General features: G+C 48.4%; 1 protein-coding gene across 1 annotated transcript; it reads left to right on the top strand.

Moving 5' to 3' along the window:
• The first annotated feature begins 1010 nt into the window (after positions 1-1010).
• Positions 1011-19480, top strand: IFNLR1 (interferon lambda receptor 1). Its single transcript, XM_090268795.1, has 7 exons — positions 1011-1147; positions 5477-5600; positions 12670-12857; positions 14834-14976; positions 16710-16869; positions 17270-17409; positions 18363-19480. The coding sequence occupies exons 1-7, from the start codon at positions 1090-1092 to the stop codon at positions 19107-19109; spliced, it is 1560 nt and encodes a 519-aa protein (XP_090124921.1). The 5' UTR covers positions 1011-1089; the 3' UTR covers positions 19110-19480.
• Positions 19481-21588: the final 2108 nt, after the last annotated feature.

The following is a 21588-nucleotide window of genomic DNA, read 5'->3' as shown; positions in this document are numbered from 1 at the left end:
GCCCATCACAGAGGCAGTGTGGCCATGGAATCAGACAGGCCTGGGACTGAATCTGGAATCCTCCTCTGTAAAGAGGAGGCAATACCTCCTCAAGAGTTGTGGAAGAACAGAAAAGAACACATTTAATAAAGGAGCGCTATGATTCTTATTAGAATAAAAGTAAATTTTCTTTTTGGAAAAGCAATACACAAATTATTGAAAAACTTAGAAAGTAAACATGAGCAGAAAGAATAGATTTTTTTTTTTTAAATCCTTGCCACCCAGAGATAATAACCACTAACATATTGGTATCTAGGCTCCCAAATCTGTTTTACTCTTGCCTACAGACACGCTTTTTTTTAATGGGCCCATATGTTGGTAATATGTCTCCTTTTCTGCTACGGAGTGAATGTATTGTACACATCTCTGAGTCACAACGTTTATAATGACTGCAGACCATTCTGAGGTGGCACTGGTTCCATTATTTGGAAGTGAGTACTCTTTAGGTGAGGGGCAGCAAACCACGGGGTTCGGTGTCCGGGTGGACCAGCTTTCCCCGGAACAAGTCTATTAAGCTCTGGAGGTTGCCACTCCCTCGCCAACCCCCACGTGAAGAACACAGAGAATAACAGGACCACCCTGCTGGATTCTGGGTGGGGTGGGGGCAGGGGATTAATGTAAATAATGTGTGCGACGTGGTGTCTGAGGCTTGGTTGTTAAACTGGCCCTGAACTCCTTGGTCCCATTAAAAGCCCTGTCTTGGGATTCCTAACTGTGGTTACCAATAATGAACAGTTTTCCTCCCCTGTCCTCCCCCCATACACGGATTTACCGGTGCCCCGCCCCCGCCCCGGCGTGGGCAGAACAAACGAGGTGGAGCCCCCTGGGGAGCTACGAGGAGGGCTCGCGTCGGCGAGGTCCGGGAGCGCCGGTCTCCCTCTCCGCAGCCGGGCGCCCGGGGTGGGGGTGGGGGGAATCCCCCGCAGAGTCCCGGCCCACGAGGGGCGGGCCCGCGGCTCGGCCTCCCTTTGGCTGCGGGTCGCGTCACCTGCCCGCCGGTGCGCCGGGTGGCGGGACTCTGCCCGCCCGGCGGGCCGGGGAAGGGCTGACATGAGCCGGGCCGGACGAGGGGCCCTCCTGTTCCTCTGCCTGCTGCAGTCCGCTGGAGGTAAGGGTGCGGGGAGGGCAGGGGGCTGCGGGGCGCCCCGGCCGCGCCGCGTCCACCTTCGGACCCGGAGCTCCGACGAGCGAAGGACGTGGGCCGCGCCTTTCAGCGGCCGCCGGAGCGGGTTGCTAATCCACTGCCCACGCACCACCAGTTTTCTCCCAGGAATGAAACGGACCCACCCGAGAGTTTGAAATTCCTTCCCGGAAGAAAACTGATCCAGTTACCTAACGCTAGTTCTGCCTTAGGGGAACAGGACAAAAGAGACGAAAAGGGCATTGTAAGGTCCCCTAAAAGCACTGTCTTCTGCATGAATAGCTCGCTCGACCCTCGCTAGCCGGGGAAGTCGGCCAGAAGTGCCCCGTCCTCCCCCCACACCCCCGTAGTCCCCTGCCCTTCCTCCACCTGGCGGTGTCACTGGCTCTACCTCAGCCTGAGAGACAGGAGCTCTGGCTTAGCCTGTGCCCTGCTGGTCTTTTGTCAAGTCACCTTTCTGCTGAGCCCCCACTGGTGGGTAAATAAGGTGGCAGAGTACAAAAACCTTGGGATGGGACCAAACTACCAAGTCCCAACAAATCCAGGGAGAGGGTCCTGAAGTTGTCCCCAGGATATCTTCCTAGTCTTAAACTCACAATTCAAGAGCCAGAAGGCATAATCTAATAATTATATTAAAAGCCAACTTTTATTGAGCAACTTCTTTGTGCTGGGCACCACATTATCCTATTTAAGCTTTACAACACAGCTGTCCCATTACGCAGATGTTATTTTCTCCCTTTTCAGGTGTTAGAAACTGAGGCTCAGAGCAAGTAAGGGAATTACTCAAGAAGAAAGGCAGAGAGGCGAAAACAGAGAGGACCGGCTGAAGCAAGCATGGCCAGCTCTGACTGCAGGGCGGGTAGGTGGCACGGGGCTGTCCACCCACCTAGGTCAGCTCAGGGGTGCCCCAGCCCCTGGTGCCTCCCAGCAGTGAGTGTTTTTGCAGCTGATGAGGGACAGTGTTGAGGAGGAGAGGAGTGGTGCTCTGTCACCTTGGTTTATTGTCAAACTCAGTACCTTTTTTGTCTAGCCCTAACTGTACTTTCCCTGAGGGATTTTTAACTTACGCAACATAACCTGGTGTTATGAGTTAGGGTGAAGTTCAGCTAGATCCAGCTCCAAATCCTGGCTCCCACACAGACTAGCTGTGTGGCCCCAGGCAAATTTTTCACCATCTGTCTCTGAGCCTAGTGCCCCTCCATGGAAGGGGAGTGACACCTTCCCCACCGGGGGGGTTTGTCCTGATGACTGAGGTTTTGTGTATAAAATGCCAAACCTGTTGAACACTCAGTAGAGAGTAGCTACTCTAGCTGCTCTCTCTCCACTGTGGCCAAGCTTAGACTTTGAGCCTGTCCTGCCCACAGATAATCTTGTAAATTGCTTGCAGACAGACTTTGGCCTCCTGCCAGTGGTCAGCTAGAAAATCCAGAAGCTGGGAGCAGTGACAGCACCAGCATCCGTGAGGACACAGGATAGGGTGGAACCGGGCACCCATACTTAGGTCTGAAAGGCCAGGAGTAAGAAGCCCAGCTAAGAGCCATCAGTAGAACTAATGCTGTTCTGTGTTGATGTAAGAAACATTCAAACCTATATAGAACTTTTGTGAGTTTATTGAGCCAAACTGACAGCAATTGCCAGGAAGCAACATCTCAACAGATTGAGAAATGCTCCAGAGAATGGCAGTTTAGCACCTTATTTTATACATTACAATCAAAGGAGGAGACATAAAGGAGCTATGTGTAGTCAGTCCATTGGTGCTGGATTAGGGAGGGGGGAGCAACGTGGGATGGGGAGACCTCTGGGATTGGATGAAAGGTAAAGTGATAGACACAGACTTCTTTTACAAAGGTGGGTAAAGGACAGTTAACAAGCAACAATTAACATGATAACGAGAGGATTTGTGGTCTCAGCTCTGGTGCTTGATTGTGCCCAAGAGCTTCAGAAAAAAGGGACATTACTTTGACTTCGAAAAGGTGTGTTGTCATAGGTGCAAAAAAGACAATAGACAGGTTCAGTTAAGGTAAAGATTGACCTTTGTTAGGGAAAAATACCAGCCGAGGATGTGACTACCCACTATGAAGTGCTTTTAGTTAATAAGTTTTCATTCCAGACCATCCTTTGTGGTTACTTTAGGTCTCTGAGTTAGTAAGGCTGCCATGCAGACCCCCCTGAGCCTGTCAGGTTAATACGTGGCCCCTTTTTGTCCACGTCTGTAACCTGTATGGGTTTCTGTTGTGGCCCAGGTGGCACTTCAGGGCACTGAATTCTCCATGGGACCATGAGCTCCTAAAGGGCAGGAATGGAGTTGTATTCTTCTTTGAAACCTCTGGCACATAGTGGTCAATTATTTTGTTGACCAGTAATGGTCCGTTGATGTTAGAAGAATAAAGCTGACCAGAACCCATGAGAACCTAGAAGAGGCTGTATGGTCAAGAGCTCAGACTTTGGAGTTGACCTGGCCTCAGTTTGAACTCTCATTCTGTGGCTTATTACCTGACAAGGCCTCAGTTTCCTCTTCTATGGTGTGATGATTATATTTAGTACCTACCTCCTAGGGGTGTGGGGCGGATTGAAAGAGAAAATTCAGGCAATGTACTTAACATAGTGCCTGGCACATAGTTAGAACACGCGACGTGTTAGCTGCTATCATCATCATTTTATTATCATCATCATCATCACTACCACTACTTCTTAGAGATGTCAGGGAAGACTGTCTGGAGGAAGTGATATTTGAATTGAGTCTTTAAAACATTAGATGGTGAACATTAGGCAGTTAGACACCTGGGTTCAAAGGCACCAAAAGAATACAATGGTTTGAGAAGATCAAGAAGGAAGATTGGCACAGCCTAACAAACCTGTGGAGGAGAGGTCAGCCAGGTGGGCAGGGCCTCATGTGCCTTGATAAGAACTGTGGACTTTATTGTGAAGGCAAGGGAAGGGCATGAAAATCAGCAGTAATGTAATCAGAGGAATATTTCAGAAGAAGAGGGTTAGTAGCAAGAAGGAGGAGCCAAGGAAGGGAACTGGGGGCCAGTTAAAGGTGGTCAGGGAAAGTGTCACTGAGACAGGGACACTTGCTGTTCCCAAAGCGTGCCTGGCCAGTGTGGCTGGAGAGGAAGGAGCAAGGGGGAGAGGAGTGGGCCAGCTTGGATCAGGTCTTGTAGGTGATTGTAAAGACTGGATTTGACCTTGCGTGAGATGGAAGCCATTAGAGGGTTTAGAGCAGACCACTGGCATAATCCGACTTTCATTTTATCTTCTGCTGTCATGCGGGGAACAGAACGAGGAGACAACGTTGGAAGCAAGAAGACCAGTTAGGAGGCCTTGGAAATGATCCAAGTTATCACAGCATTTGTTCATTCACTCGGCAGATATTTATTGTGTATCTACTATGTGCCAGGGAAGGAAAACTCTGACTCCAAAAAACCTCCGCTGCCTTGCGGCATACCTCTTCAGGGGAAAGGCTAAGGGAGTAAACCCCGACAGAAAATCGGAGCCGGAGTCCCTAAGGCGGTTTGACGTTGTAGTCAACACCGGCAACTCCTGCGGCGCACCTGAAGCCAAGCTGTATTGACTCCGTCTTTCCCTTGGACCCTTCAGCTGCGAAGAGAGGGGGGGTCTGCTGCATGGGCAACAGCAGACCCTCCATATCACCCTGCCCAGGCTCTGTAGCTTCAGCTTCACTGGAGAGGACACTCCAGCGTCATCGCAAGATGTCGATTCAACACGGGAGGAGACAGATACCGTGTCACTCCCGAGTTGGACTGCACAGCCATTCTCGGTGGTGCAGATAGACTCTTAAGAAGCTACACCATCGTCTCTCGAGACGGACGGCTGCCGACGATCTACTATGTGCCAGGGACCATTACAGGCAGGCTCTGAGGGGGACATGGCTGAGAACCAGACATAGCACCTGCTCATGGAGACCCTCGGGGCCATGCCCTCCTGCAGTGCAGGAGACCCGTGAGTCTGTTAGATGGTTTCTGCTCTGTGGTCTACTGTAACCCTCAGATGTCAGGTGTCAGGAGCCTCCTCTCAAGGCACAGGCGGGCTGCTGAGGCTTAGGGAGGGTATGGGGCTGCAGTATAGCCAGTCCTGGCATGGCTGTCACAGGGATCCTGACCCCCCGGGTTCCCAGCCTCCATCGTGTCCCCGATGCTTCAGCCACTCCAGGTGACTCCTGGCTCCTCAGTCAGTGAGCACGTGACTGCCTGCTGTGCCACTCTTCAGCTCTGAATGGCCAATGTCAAGACCAGCCCGGAACTCCAGGCTTCATGACTTCTTTCCTCCCCACAGGAAAGCCCTATCTGGCCCCTCCCCAGAACGTGACACTGCTCTCCCAGAACTTCAGCGTGTACCTGACATGGCTCCCAGGGCCTGGCAACCCCCAGGACGTGACCTATCTTGTGGCTTATCATAGGTAAAGGGGAGCCTGCAGGCTAGTGGGTGGGGGACTGAGGAGGTGGGTGGGGTGGGAGGGGCTTCTCTGGGAAAACTGTCAGTGTGAGCAGCATTTGAGGGTTCTCTGGGTCTCTCTGGAGATGGCATGTGGCAGGTATTTGGAGAAGGCACTTGGTAAAGGTCTGGAGGTGGGAATGATGTTGAATGGAGAACAGTGCACAGGTGATAGGCCTGCTGGGGGTGAGGGTGTGTCTTTGAGATAAGTCTGAGCGGGGCTTGGGTGGAGCTAGGAGGGCCAGCCGTGGAATTCATGGGGGCCTGGATTCAAGGCCTAGAGCTGTTCTCACAGATGAGGGAGGGCAAAGGGGTCTCCTGCAGAGCCCATGTGAGGCATCAGTAGATAAGCACCCTCTTCCTCGCAGAACCTGCACAGAGCCTCGGGGTGTTTCCCAACTTGGCAGACCAGGCAGCCACTGCTCATGCAGAGGTATCTGAACATGAAAAGAGATTCACCATCTTTGCACATAGATGGAATCATGTGGAATTCTTTAGTAGGAGAGTAAGATGATAAAAACAGGTTCTCAGGAGAACTGATCCAGAGTTGGGAGGAGGAGGAAGCAGGAAGGGGAGGAAACTGCCATGAACTCAGGACCCACCATGTGCCAGGCTGAGTGCTGAGGGCCTGGTATGAATATTTCACTTCCTCCTCCCAGTATCACCAGGCAGACACTGCGTTTCCCCCACATCAGAAGTGAGGAAACCAAGCTCAGAGAGGTGCCATGATTTGCCCAAGGAAGCTAGTGATGGAGCCAGAAGAAAATCTCAAGACTGTCTGACCCCAAAACTTGTGCTCTTCCCATCCCATCGTTGTCCCTCTACCCATAACATCAAGGTGGGAATGACAGGGGCCTGGCTTGAAGGGCAGGCTGCAAGAGAGCATACAAAAGGAGGAACTATATAAACTATATCAGGAGGCAGAAAACACCTAACGTGTACATGTGTTTGCTCTTATGTCAGCACTGAGGCGGTACGTTAAACGTGTTCAGTCTCACGCTCTCCTTTGAGGAGGATGCAGCAGCTCCGACCTGCAGCAAAGGAAATTGAGGCGCCAAGGGTATATTTTGCTCTGAGTCACACCGCTGGGAAGAGGGGAGCTGGGATAAATTGATTAAAGAGTTGAAAGGCCATCCTCTGAACCTTTACCATGTTTTCCTTCCCTTTTACACTTTTTAAACCTCTGTGAGAATTTCAAAATGGTAATATTCTAATTGTATTTTTTTCATTTATGAGTTGGAATTATTTTATAAAGAGATGCTTCCTCCATGTAGTATTTGATCTTCAGAGATATTTTTCAAATAGGCAAGATAGGATAAATGCTTGATTTTTTTCTTTTATTTACCAGTTTTCAAGATAATGAGCTAGTTCCGCATTATCTCCCAATAGTGACCAATTCATTTTTTAATTATCATTATGAACTCATGTATTTAAACATATCTGATGGTTTCAATCTGTTGCAACTTATTCTACTCAGTGAAGCTTGAATTGTCCCCTCTTTGGGTAGCAAACGTCTCATCGAGTTGGCTCCTGAGTTCTTTTAACTCAACTGTAGTCTTTGAGAACTTTATTGCTGTCCGTTATGATAAGATGTTCCAGGTTCATTTGCACAATTCCTAACCTAAAACTTGAAATCAGCCATTTCTTCACTTACTAGGAAACAGTTTTTTAAAGAACACAGTCTGTGTGCTCATTGTACTGATCACTACTTAGCTATTACTTTTAGATCTTTTCCTGGCTTCTACCATGCTGGCTGATTAAATCTGCAAGTTGCAACCAAGAACTCTTTATCAAAAGACTTTTTCCAGCCACACTCCTGGTATTCGCTCCAGAATGTGCTTTCTCCTTTTTTGTCATATGCATAGGCTGATAATTTTCAAATCTTCCATTTTTGCTTAACATGTTTTCTATTGATCGCTCTCTTCTCTCACTTTACTATAAGCAGGGAGGAGAAACCAGGTAGCTTCTTTAACATTTTACTTAGTAATACTCTCAGCTAAGTGCACAAGTTCATCACTTTAAACTTCTACTTTCCACAAAACACTAGAACAAATTCTACCACGTTCTTTGCTACTTTATAATAAGGGTCACCTTTCCTTCAGTTTCCAATAACACATTCCTCCTTTCCACCTGCGATCTCCCCAGAATCACCTTGAACATTCATATTCCTGCCAAGAGCTTTTTGAAGGCAATACTGACTTTTTCAACATGCACCTCAAAACTCTTCCAGCCTCTACCCATTACCCAGTTGCAAAACCACTTCCATATTTTTAGGTCTTTGTTACATTAGCGCCCCACTATGGTACCAATATCTAAGTTCTTTTAACTTAGTTTTGCTAAGGCTGCCATAACAAAATATCATAGCCTGGGATGGGGGTAACACTTAAACCACAGAAATTCATTTCTCACAGTTCTGGAGGCTGGCAGTCCAAGGTCAAGGTATTGGCGTGTTTGCTTTCTCCTGAGCCTGTCTCCTTAGCTTGCAGTTGGCCACCCCCTCTGCATGCAAGCAATTCTGGTCTCCCCTCCGCTTCTTATAAGGATGCTACCTTATGACTGAATTTAATTTTTTTGTTATCCTCACCGGAGGGCATACCCATTGGCTTTAGGGAGGGGGGTAAGGGAGGGAGGAAAAGAGAGAGAGAAACATTGATGGGAGAGAGAAACGTCAGTGGGCTCTTCCCTCACACACCCCAACTGGGGACCAAACCCGCACCCTAGGTATGTGCCCTGAGTGGGAATCAAACCCATGACCTTTCGGTTTATGGGAGGACGCTCCAACCAACTGAGCCACACTGGCCAGGGCTGAATTTAATATTTTTTAAAACATTATAAAAAATACATTTATTGATTTCAGAGAGAGAGGAAGAGGGAGAGAGAGAAACATTGATATAAGAGAAGCATTGATTGGTTGCCTCTTGCACACACTCCAGTTGGGGACTAACCTACAACCTAGGTATGTGCCCTGACTGGGAATCGAACCCACGACCTTTCAGTGTGCAGGACGATGCTCCAACCTAACCACACCAGTCGGGATGAATTTAATATTAATTACATTTTTAAAGGCCCTGTCTTTGAATACAGTAGTTCCACTTTATTCATGGTTTTTCTTTCTGGTGGTTTCAGTTACCTGAGGTCAACCGTGGTTAAGAAATATTAAATGGAAAATTCCAGGAATAAACAATTCATAAGTTCTAAATTGCACACCTTTCTGAGTTATGTGATGAAATCCCACACCATCCCACTCCATTCTGGTACATGAATCATCCGCTGGTCCAGCATATCTGTGCAGTATACCCTACCTACCTATTAATTACCTAGTAGCCATTATGATGATCAGTTTGTTTATCAGAGATAGAAAGACCACATTCACATAACTGTTATTACAGTATATTGTTACAGTTGTCCTATTTTATTATTGTTATTCTCTTACTGTGCCTAATTTATAACTTAAGCTTTATCACAAATGTGTATGTATAGGAAACAAACATATATTTAGTCCTGACTGGTGTGGCTCAGTGGGTTGGGCATTGTCCCACAAAGTGAAAGGTCACCAGTTTGATTCCTGGTCAGGCCACATGCCTGGGTTGCAGGTTTGGTCCCTGGTCGGGGCACTTACGAAAGGCAACCGATCAATGTTTCTCTCCCTCTCTCTCTCCCTCCCTTCCCCTCTCTCTAGAAAAACAAATAAAATCTTTAAAAAAAACATATATCAATATATAGGTTTCAGTACTATCCATAGTTTCAGGCATTTACTGTGGGTCTTGGAGCACATTCCCCTTGGATAAGAGGGGAACTACTGTATAGTCACATTGGGGGTGGAGAGAGGCCTTCAACATACAAAAAGGGAAGGGAACACAATTTAGTACCTAATAAATGGATTTTATTAAATTGAAAATTTTGCTCTTCAAAAAAGAAAAGGCGGAAGAAACTGAAAAGCCAACAACTGAGAAAAAATATTCACAATAGATCGCTGACTTGTTTCCAAAATAAAGAACCACTACATCTCAATAATGAGAAATTACCCAAAAAGGTTTGAAAGGTCACTTCACAAAGGAAGGTATAGGAGTGGCCAATAAGCACATAAAGAGCTGGCCAGTATCTTTAGTCATTAGGGAAATGTGAATTAAAGCTACAATGAGACACTAATACACACCCAGGAGGACAGCTAAATTGGAAGGACTGACAATGCTAAGTGCTGAGAAGCACGTGGAGTAACTAGAAATCTCATACATTGTTGGTGAGAGTGTACAAAGGTAGAGTCCATTTGGAAAACAGCTTGACAGTTTCTTGTAGTTACAGATTCCAGTTACCAAACCTCCCAGATTCTACTCCTAGATCTTTATCCAAGAGAGATAAAAACATCTATACAAAGACTTATACATGAATATTCATAGCAGCTTAATTCACAATAGGCCTGTTATGGACTGAATTATGTCCCCTCACCCCCATATATATATTTATATGTTAAAGCACTAATCCCCCATGTGACTGTATTTGGAAATAGGGCCTTTAAAGAGGTAATGAAGATTAAATTTGGTCTTAAGGGTGGAGCCCTAGCCCAATAGGCCTAGTGTCTTTATAAGAACGGAAAGGGACACCGGGATGCTCACACAGAGAAGAGGCCACGTAAAGACACAGGGAGAAAGAAGGTGGGCATCTGCAAGCCAAGGAGAGAGGCCTCAGGAGAAAGCAAGCATGCAGACACCTTGATCTTGGACTTCCAGGTTCTAGAACTGTGAAAAAATAACTTTCTGTTCAGCGGTCCCTAACTTTTTTGGCACCAGCGACCAGTTTCATGGAATGTGGGGCTGGGGGCTGGGGTGCGGGGGAGAGTCAGGAGGTGGAGCTCAGGCAGGAATTCGGAATTTGAGCAAAGCTTCCTTGCTTGTCCGCTGCTGCGCACCTTCTGCGCTGCGGCCTAGTTCCTAACAGGCCACAGATGATACTAGTCCACAGCCCAGGGGTTGGGGACCCTTGGAGGCCACCTAGTCTGGTGTTTTTATCCTGGCAGCCCAAGCTGAGTAAGTCATCAGGTTTCTTTTCTTCGGTGGTAAAATAAAGGCTTTTGGTGTCCTTAGAAATATTTTCCTGTCCATGGTCATGACATACTCTTCTATGCTTTCTTCTAGAAGTTTTATAATTTTAGCATTTACATTTCTGGTTTTTTATTATTTTTAAAACTTTCCTTCTGCCCTGGCCAAGTAGCTCAGTTGGTTGGAGCACTGAACCCTGTACGCCAGGATTGTGGGTTTGATCCCTGGTCAGGGCACATGCAAGAATCAACCATCAGTAAGTGAAACAACAAATTGATGTTTCTCTCTCTCTCTCTCTTCCTCTGTCTAAAATCAATTTTTTAAAGCCCTTCAAAAACAAAAACTTTCCTTCTTTTTCTTTCTCTTCCTTTTAAGACATTATCTGTTGTAGTAGCTTGCTCTTATAGTCTGATTTATTCATTTCTGAAATAAGGTTGTTTTTAAATCTAACTTTTTCTGAGCTTCTCTAATTCTGTTTTATGTTGTTCTTTCAGGTGTTGTATCATTTTTTAATGTCTTTTAGACCATTCTGAAGGAGTGGGTTATGGTTTTGATCTGTTCGTTTATGGGGTTTTTTGCATGTATTTTTTGACTTCCTCAGCTAATTGCTTATTAGCTTCTTAATTTCTATTCTTTCTTATTTTCTGTTACAGGCATGTAAAGCTGTATGTTACCCTTTAAGTATTACTTAGCTATATCTCATAAATTCTTATGTATATTAGTTTTATAATCATTCAGTTTTAGATATTTACTCATTTCCATTAGTCTTTCTTTGATCCATAAGTAATTTTAAAACATGAAAGGAATTTTAACCTTTCTTTAGTTCTCTTTGTATTCGTGATTTGTACTAGATTATTTTCAGTCAGAGGAAGCAGTTTATGAGGTAACTATTCTTTGAAATTTCTTGAGAGTTGCTTTATTTTTCTTAATACTTGTTAATGATTTTTAAAGATTTTATTTATTTATACTTAGAGAGGAAGGGAGGGAGAAAGAGAGGGAGAGAAACATCGATGTGCCAGAGAAGCATCGATCGGTGGCCTCTTGCACTTCCCCACCTGGGGACCTGGCCTGCAGCCCAGGCATGTGCCCTGACCAGGAATCAAACCTTCAACCTTTTCTTCTGCAGACGACGCCCAACCCACTGAGCCAGTCAGAGCTGTTAATATTTTTAATATGCTATTAATGCTCATGTGTGGCTTAACCAGTTTGTTCAGTTTGTTCTATATATGTTCATTAGCCCAACTTTGCTAATTTTGTTCATTTTTTACATATCAAAATTATTTTTCTTTGTTCAATTGTTAATGACTGAGTCAGTTGTGTTAAAATTTTCTCATTATACTTATGGGCTTTCTATTTCTTCCTGTAGCTTGTATATTTTTGCTCCAAAATATGTCCTGAATTTAACCCCTTCCCGCCAAGCCTATCATCATTCTCTGTTGGGTCACTGCTGCGGCCTCCTAGCTGGATTATCAGGGTTCATTTAAAAACATAAATTAGATCACTCCCCCTATTCAGAACCCTCCAGTGGCTTCCCATCACACTTGGAATAAAATCTAAACTCCTTACCCAGACGGCGAGACCCGCCTGCTCTGCCCACACCCCTCTCTGCCCTCATCTCCAGCCTGTCCACAGCTTCTCCCTCCCTTGTCCACTGGGCTTCGGCCACACTGGCCACCTTGCTCTTGTCTGGACGGGTCACGATCCTTCCAGTCGCAGGGCTTTTGCTTTGGCTTTTCCTAGCCCCTAGCCTTCACCTGGGACCTCCTCACCACTGTGGCCTCAGCTTAATGACAGTTTCCTGGCCTTTCCTGAGCCACCTCTGGAGGGCAGTCACTCCCACAGTACTCTGTTATCACTGCCCGTACCAGCTCCTGGGTTTATCTGGTTGATGTTCAGACGATCTCTCATCCCCTCCCACCAGAGGGTAAGTCCCCGAGGACTTGCCCCTCACACGCTGCTGACTCCCCATGGCCCAAGCTCTTCTGCTTCCTCCCTCAGCTCTGCAGCAACCTCCAAACGGTGGCGGAAAGTGGAAAAGTGCGCAGGAACCAAAGAGCTGACGTGCTCTCTGATGTGCCTGGAGAAACAGGACCTATTCAACAAGTTCAAGGGACGTGTGCGGGTCGTGTCCCCCAGCACCAAGTCCCCCTGGGTGGAGTCTGAGTACCTAGAGTACCTTTTTGAAGGTAGGTCTTATGGGTACGGGGCTGAGTGGGAGGCTCTCTGTCCCGGCACTTGGCCCAGTGGCTCTGCTGTGCAACCGTCTGTCTCCCATGTCCCCAGAGCAGAGAGCAGCGCTGTGGGGCAGCTGCCCGGGGCCCTGGCCCGTGTCCAAGCGGCCTGACTTCACGACAGGGAGGTAGGGGAGGGACACCAGCACCAGCAATTCAGCTTGTGCCTCCTACTATGATAGTCACTGTCTGCAACTGAACACAACCTTGGTCATGAACTATACAGGCACTCTATATCCTATTTCTATTTTTTTTTAATGAAGTTAAGTAACACTCTCTTTAAATAAACAACTTTTTAAAATTCTGATTGCAAATGTAATTTCTGTACACTGTAGAAATTTAGGTGGAAAAAAGATAAAAAGAGAGAGTAAAACATTCCCCATGCTTCATGCATTCAGAAGTCTCCAGTGTTAACATTCAGTCAGGAGAGTACTTATGCACCAATATATTTTATTTCTAATCCTCACAACAGACCTGTGAGGTTCATTTTCATCAACCCATTTAAAAATAAATAAATATAGCAAGACTCATGGAAGTTAAGTAACTTGCCAGGATACACAGCTAGGAAGTGGTAGAGGTGGGATATGATGGATCTTTCTGATTGTGGACAAGGTGCTGGACCAGATCGGGAGTGAGGTCGGGTGGATTGAATGAAAGGCAGCGGAGAAGGGAGAAGACATGACTTGGATGGGAGGATGCTGGCTGGGTAGATGGATAAAAGGAGAGGAAGGACGAGCGGGAAAGAAGAAAGGAAGCGTGGAGAGGCTGGAGGAGGACATGATGGATGAGTGGAAGGAAGGAGGTGGGGTGGAAGGGCAAATGCTTACCAGGAAGGAAGCAAGTTTGGATGGAGAGGAGGAGGATCGGAAGGAAAGGTGGTATGGGGGGGGGGGGGGCTGCAGTCAGGGGTTAGGGAGCCTAGAAGCAAGGCTGGCTACCTGGAAAGGGCTGGAAGGGGAGGCAAAGGAGGAATGAACAGATGACGGGAGGGAGAACGAGAAGGAAGGATGCATGAAAAGGAAAGAGGGATGGATGGGTGAGTAGACAGGTGGGCTGGCTGGCTAAAAAGGATGAAAAGGAAGGAAGGAATGTTGGTTGGGAAGGGTGGATGGGAAGGCAGGAAGAAAGGCTGTCTGGTTAAAGAGGAATGATGGATGAGCCACTGGAACGGTGGGTAGATAAGAACAAGAGACAGAAATAGAGAGAAAGATGCAGAGGGAAGGTTACTTGTTTTATTTTATTTTATTTTATTTTATTTTATTTATTTATTTGCCTCCTCCTCCCTGAAGCTTCTCTGACTCTTTCCTAGCACACAGAGCCTGAGCGACCCTTCCTGCTTTCCTCTGCCCTCCAGGGAACCCTGATCACTTTCTCTCCGGGGTTTTGATAGTTTGCATATTTCGTTTTCTCCTAATTTCTTTCAGCTCCTGCAGGTCAGGACCCATGGAGGCCTCATCTCCCCATTACCCTCAGCTCCCTGCCCAGAGCTCACTACATGGTCGGTGTCCCCTGGACGCTGACCTGCAGCACTGTGAGATCATAAATCTGCACTGTTTTGAGCCACTCAGTGTGTGGTTATGTGCTGCAGCAGCCATAGAAACCTGACACACAAGGGCAGGCTTCTGGCAGACCAGTGACATGTAAAGGGCACTCAGGTGAAAGCGACACGTGAATAAAGGCAGGTTAACTGTGAGCTGGGTTGGTCCTTTCACCTCTCTAAGCCTCAGTTTGCCCTTCTTTAAAATGGGAATAGTTCTCTCTCTTCTCAGGGACACTGCAGGGCTTACATGAGAGGGCGGGGAGGCTCCTGATGCGCAGCAGGCCTTGCAGGCTCCCTGGGCTGGGTGAGGTGCAGGCTTGCCTGGGGGCAGGGGGGTGGGCGCACTGTGGCCCCTAAAGGGTACTGACAAGTCCTGTTCTGTTTCTGCCAGTGGAGCCAGCCCCACCCGTGCTGGTGGTCACTCTGGGTAAGGAAATCCTGAAGGTCAATGCCACATACCAGCTGCCACCCTGCATGCCCTCATCGAATCTGGACTATGAGGTGGATTTCTGGAAGGAGGGGACTGAGAACAAGGTGGGCATCCCCTTTCATACCCTCTAACTGCACCCCCTTCCCTCACTGCCCCACCTTACCCCAGTGCTTCTCACCCTGCCAGCCTGATACCTGCACACCTCCTCCAGGAAGCCTTCCCCACATACCCTTGACTCTGCATAGTGCAAATGGCCTGTGGCCCATGCCTCCCCTTCTCCACCTAAGAGACCAAGTGGAGCGCATCCTGTCCCTGTACCTTACAGGTGGTAACAGCGCAGCAGTTTTCTACCTAATCTTTTTTAAATTATAAAACCTTTACTTTTGTTTTTTACAATAAAATCTCATTGAAATATGACGAGTTACAGGGGACCTGCTTACCAAGCTACCAGATTCATTGTAGAAAACTCAGTAAACATACATAAGCTCTAAGGGGAAAACCCAAAGTACCAGAGACGACTGCAAAAACTCTTTGGTATCTATCCAATTTCGGACTTGTTTTCTGTGGGTGCTCGTGTGTCTGTCTGTACATATTTACTTAGGGAAGGATTGGCAAACGTTTTCTGTAAAGTGCCAGAGAGTAAATATTTGTGACTTTTCAGACCATATGGTCCGTCACAGCTACTCAACTCTGCACCTGAAACACAGAAGGAACCAGAGACAAGAGGTAAATGAACAGGCTTCGCTGTTATCCAGTAAAACTGGTTACAAAAAAGCTGGCAGCCAGACTTGCCCACAGGCTGTGTAGTTGACTGACCCCATCCTCTGTCATTTTTTCTTACACTGAACATCCCCACCCCTGACCGCCTGCATCCTCTGATTCCTATGATATGCATCTGGATCTGATGGGGTCCGTGCTTTCACGAACCTTACAAGTATTCTAAACCAGCACTATCCAATAGAAATATAATGTGAGCCACGTGTGTAATTTTTTTTAAATCCTCACCGAAGGACTTTTTTTTTTTTCATTGCTTTACAAGAGAAAGGGAAGGGGAGAGTAGGGGGGAGAGAGGAAGGGAGAGAGAGAGAAACATTCATGTGAGACAGAAGCATGCAGGATCGAACCCGCAACCTAGGTATGTGCCCTGATGGGGAATTGAACCCACAAACTTTTGGTTATGGGACAACGCTCCAACCAACTGAGCCATACTGGCCAGGGCCATGTGTGTAATTTTAAGTGTTCCTTATTAAATTATGTAAAAAGAAACAGGTGAATTAATTTTCATAATATACTTTATTACATTCAATAGAATGTATCATTTCAACATGTAATTAATGTAAAAATCAATGAGATGTTTTACATTCCTTTTCACTTACCTTTTGAAAGCTGGTATGTATTTTATACTCAGAGCCCATCCCAGTTTGGACTGACCACACTTCAAGTGCTCGGGAGACACGTGTGACAAGTGGCTACTATATTGGACAGTGTCTGCAATGGCTAAATAATGCCTTCCCCCCAAATAAGTTGGGAGGCCGTTACAGTAGGAAGCCTGAGGAATGTGCCCCTCAAAGTGAAGACCAGCAGGCCCTGGGCAAGGGGCAGGGGGAAGGGGGAAGGGAGTGGCCTTGAATGTCAGGGGTACTTTTGATCGCAGACCACCTCTACCTCAAAACTCAGTAGGAAAGAAACCAGATGGTGCCGGGAAGTGCTTCCTTAACACTGGAACTTTAATGTAGGAAACGAAAAGGCAGGTTCACGGCTATCTTCTCCTGCCAGCCCCATCCCATCCTGCCTGCAGGATGGCAGGTCTGCTCAACTCTGCTTCTTTCCCCAACAGAGCCGATTTCCAGTCACCCCCCATGGACAGGAAGTCCAGATCCCCCGGCGGCTAGCTTCCAGTGGAAACCACTGCGTCAGCGGCAGGACCATCTATACCTTCGGTGACCCTAAATACAGCAAGTTCTCCAAGCCCACCTGCTTCTTCCTGGAGACCCCAGGTGGGTGCAAAGTGGGATGGAATTGAGAATTTTTTCTCCTGAGCGTCAGATCTTCATAATATGAGAGTTAAGAGCATGAGTCTAGAGATACACTCACCTTGATTAAAATTCTGGCTCTACCACACTCACTGTGTGTCTTTGGGCAGCTTACATAACCTCTCTGAATCTTGGTTTCAGCAATCTGTAGCATGGATTTATTTATTTATTTTTGCATTTTAAAGTATATTTTATTGATCGTGCTATTACAGTTGTCCCAGTTTTCCCCCTCCCCACCCACCCCCGTAGGTTTATTCTTACGAGGATTAATTAGGATGCTGTAGGTACATGAAGCCCTCAGGATGTATGCAGTTGGTAGACAGGAGCCATTGTTGTTTCTGTCATTGTTATTATTTCTCCTCAGGAGTCACCTGGGCGTTCCTGGTGCTGCTGCCCCTGCTGTTGGTTATCCCCATGGTGTGTGTGATCTGGAAGAGCTATGTGATCTGGAAAAGCTTCACAGGGAACCCTTGGTTTCAGCGGGCAGAGATGCCACAGGCTCTGGTAGGGCAAATCAGGGATGTGCCTCAGAGAGGGCGGGGTGTTGAATGGAAGGAGGCGGGGCTAGACTCCGAGGTGGTTCAGAGAGACTGTTGAAATGGCCCAAACTGCGAAACATCTCCTTTCTTTGTGTCTAAATTTCGCTGTTAGTTAAATAACTCTATCTCTGCTAGGGATTTGTCGGGTTCTGAGAGCAGGGCCCCCAGCCTTGGGACCCAGGAGAGATGCTCAGGAGAGGAGGGGAAAGAGTGATACCAAAAAGGGAAATCTTAGGAGGGTCCCCACACTTACCCACGATCTAACCCAGGGTGGGTGTTGCCCAGGCCGACCCTGGAGTTTCCCACTTGTCTGCTTGCTCACTCCCTTAGAATGCAGAGGCCAGCCAGGGCAGGGGAAGGCTGGAGGGTCAGGGCGTCAGATTTGTTCAGATGAGGGTGGCTGGGCCATAGGTGAGGCTCAGGGGGCACTTGGGCTGGGGGGCGGGGCTTTGAGGATGGATTCTGAGTGTCCCTGCCACGGGGGAGGGAGTATCTTTAAAGCTCCCTCCAGCAACCAGCACCTGCATCCTGGGGGCTGTCTCTGGCCGCTGGTGTCCACTCTGCCCCTGCCTGTGGCAGGCTGCAAGTGCCAGGGAAGTGGCACTGTCTTCAGCCCTCCCACCTGCCACCTGATGGCGCTCTGAGACGTGGCGCTGCACTGGCTCCCAGGGTCCCCAGCAGGGCCGAGCTCCAGCTGCCTCAAAAGCAGCTTGCCTGATAACACCCATCTTCATGGCAGCACCCCCCACCCCTGTCTCATTTTCCCACTTCCTGTCAGCCTTCCCTGGGATCACTATCCGAAGAAACTTTACATTTGCATTCTTGTCACAGACTCTGTTCCCAGGGGACCCCCAGTGAGGACCGTCATGCTTCAGGAAAGCCTGAACTTTTCGTTCTTGTCTCCCCTCCCCCAATCAGGACTTCCCTGGAGGCAGGCACCCCATGGCAGCCTTTCAGCCCTGTGGCCCAGAGTCTGTGGATGAGTTGACCCTCAGTCCCCAAAAGGAACTGACCAGAAGGCTCAGACTGACCTCTAGGGTCAGGGCCCCAGCCACTGCCCGGACAGGATCAGAGGACAGTGCCAAGGAAGAGGACGACGAGGACACAGACGACAATGTCATCTTGCAGCCATACGTTGCACCCCCCAGCTTCCTGGAGCACGGGCACCAGACCCTGGAGCAGTCTGAGGAAGGCGATCAGGTCGAAGGCTGTCCCAATTGCGATTCTTCAGACAGAAGTTGGGCCAGCACTGTCGGCTCCTCCCTCTGGGACAGGACTGGGTCCTCTGGCTCCTTAGCCAAGAAGGGGCCAGGCCGAGGGCTGGGTGTGGACAGGTGTCAGGACTCTCACCTACTCCCCCAATACTCCAAGGACTTGGGTTCCCTGGAAGAGCTCCAGAGAGATAACCTCTCCCCCTGGGCCAGCTGGGGCTCCTCATCACCGAGGCTGAATCTGGTCCCCGGGGAGCCTCTAGTTTCTTTTCAGACACTGACCTTCGGCTGGGGCAGCAGCGCTGAGGAGGAGGAGGAGGAGGAGGAGGAGGAGGAGGAGGAGAGTGGGAGGGAGTCGGAAACTGAGGACAGCAGTGCTGGCAGTCAGTGGACTGACAGCCCCCAGAGGACTGAAGCCAGGAGTGGGACACTGGGGGATTACATGGCCAGGTGAGCTGTCTGTCCCCCGGCTTCCTGCCTAATCTGGTGCTACTGAGCTTCCCAAGGACCCAGCATGCCGCTGAGGTGTGACAGCCTGGGAGTGTCGTCATGGAGTGGCGGAGTGTTCTTGCAGCACTGCCTGAGCCCCAGCTGGAGGCTATTCATTCGTCAGGTCAAGCAGTAAGAAGCCACCCCATCCTAGGACCCGCCAGCTATGGGCTGAGCTCCAAAAGGACTAGAGAAGAGGATGGGCTGAGCGCAGCTCACCCCACTGTCCCTGGGGTGAAAGATCAGGTGGAAAAATCATCCCTGGACAATAGGCGAGGCCAGGTCACAGTGGACATCAAGGGCTGGCACCACAAGGAGCCATCTGTGTTGACGGGGCCATTCACAGGCACACCTGTGTCGGAGCCTCCTGCCTCCCTCCAGCACCCTCCTCCCTGAATTTTGGCCTCCTGATTCATGAGTCCCCTAGAGCAGGCCCCAGCTTGGGCGAATCTAGTTGACAGAGAGTGTTGGGAGAGGAAGGGAAAGGGCGGCCGTCGTTCACATCCCATCCCCCATCATGGAACTACACAGGTTTGCTACCAGGCCGACCTGGGTCCAGATCCCAGCTCTGCTATTTCCTGGTTGTGTGGCCGTGGGTAAGCGCCTGCCTTCTCTGCACCTGGGTTTCCTCATCTGCACCTCCTTCCCGGGGTGCGGGGGTTCTGAGAGAGAGAGGTGTGTGACACAGAGCCTGCACAGCACTGGTGCTCTCTTCCGGGAGGCTGGTAGGATTCTCCCATCTGGCCGGGCTCTGAGGAGACTGCTGGACATCCCCCACCTGTGGCCTCTCCACTCAGAGCACCTGGAAGCACTCAGCTCTGAGTTTGCCTCACCTCTCGCCTACCTCCTGTCTTCCACCTCCGCTGTCTCCACCTCCTGGTCCGGAAACCCAGCCGAGGGGGAACTGATCCCTCTCCATTTGCCCAGTGGAAATCCAAATGGTCCATCTTCCAGGGGTGAGGTAGATGTGCCTCACACATTCTAGGCTCAGTTGGAAGCTGCTCTGTCCAGCAGAGTCTTCGTGACCACGACGGAACAAACTTTTACCCAGGACACTTCATTATGTCTGGGGGAAGGAAGGTGGCTGCCTCTCTAGTGGAGAACAGCCACTAAGCCTTTGTCCCTCATGCCTTTTATTGAGAAGGATACACATGAGAGATACAAGGTCAAGATTCATGAATCATCAATAGCTTGGAGGTGTTAGGATTACAGTTGACAGTAACAGATTACATGTACTAGTACAGAGGGTACAGTGACGTCTGCGTCAGGGTCTATCAAACATCTTGACGCCACACTGGCATTAGGTGCAAGGTTTTATACATTCCTTGCTAGAGATTGTTTATGTTACATTAATGATAAAGAAAGCAGAGCAAGTTCTAAAGCATAATAAGCATTCTTTAAATCCGATTCCCATGGAAACCCTCTGAGTGGTCTTTGGTTATGTTTCCCACACAGCCTTATGTTGAGACTTAAAGACAAGCATGGCCGGAATGCCAGCGGCAGTCATCCTCAGGCCGGGGCTACAATTCCCTAACCCACAAGGAGCAGTTCCCTACACAGGGGGTTCTGATTTGTTGGGGAAGGGGTAGCAACCTGGCAGGGAATTGGGCTCCTTGGCTGTGATCCCTGTGGCAGACAGTACTTTGGCCCTTTGGTTGACTCTCATGGTGATAAAAAAAAAAAAGTCCCATTTTCACTTCGAGTTAGGAGAAACCAGTGTCTTCTCTAAACAGGTTGTTACCCGGGGTAGTGATGTGTGTTCCCTTTGTTAACCGACACTCACCAGTGCGCGGGCACGCACAGCTGAGTTTTCATCCACAAGGATGAAGGTTTTGTCAGAAGAAGCTGAAAGGTTGACTTACAGTGAATGTCTTTATGGTGAGATCTTTGGTGTCTGCTGGTCAGCCCCTGTTCCCTTGGCCATGTCAGCAGAGGGCTGAGGTCACAGCAAGGGTTTCCGAGGGGCACAAAGCTGGCAGGAGCCCTTCACGGCTGGGACTCACACACATGCACACGTGTGTCCTTGCACAGGGATGAAGGCTTGCCCACAGGACTGGGCGCAGAGGAGGAAAAACAAACTGAAGCCTTGTTGCTGGGTGAGGCTGTGGCTCAGAGCCTCTTCCCAGGAAAACGCCCAGACTAAGGCTGAACTTCCTGGAACCCAGATGAGCTGCTTCATGAAAGTAATTTTGAAAAACTGAAAGCTATTATCACTCTGGTGAAGGAATCACTTTATTATTAAACCTTAATCTTTTTTAACTTTTTTTCCCAACGTTTAATTTCGTAGATAAACTGAGTTTTTTAGTAGTTTTAAATTCCAGCTCCTTTATAGTAATTAAATCATTAAAAAACTGGGAAACATTATAAAAACTTGCCCTTTGATGTACACAGACAGCTCCAGGGCCACACTTGAGGGTCATCAGGTCAAGAATACCTGATGCCTT

The sequence above is a fragment of the Furipterus horrens genome, unplaced genomic scaffold (assembly GCF_987537825.1).
Source record: "Furipterus horrens unplaced genomic scaffold, mFurHor1.1.pri manual_scaffold_3, whole genome shotgun sequence".
NCBI lineage: Eukaryota > Metazoa > Chordata > Mammalia > Chiroptera > Furipteridae > Furipterus > Furipterus horrens.
Note: the sequence above shows the minus strand (reverse complement) of the source record. Positions and strands in the feature narration are given on the sequence as shown.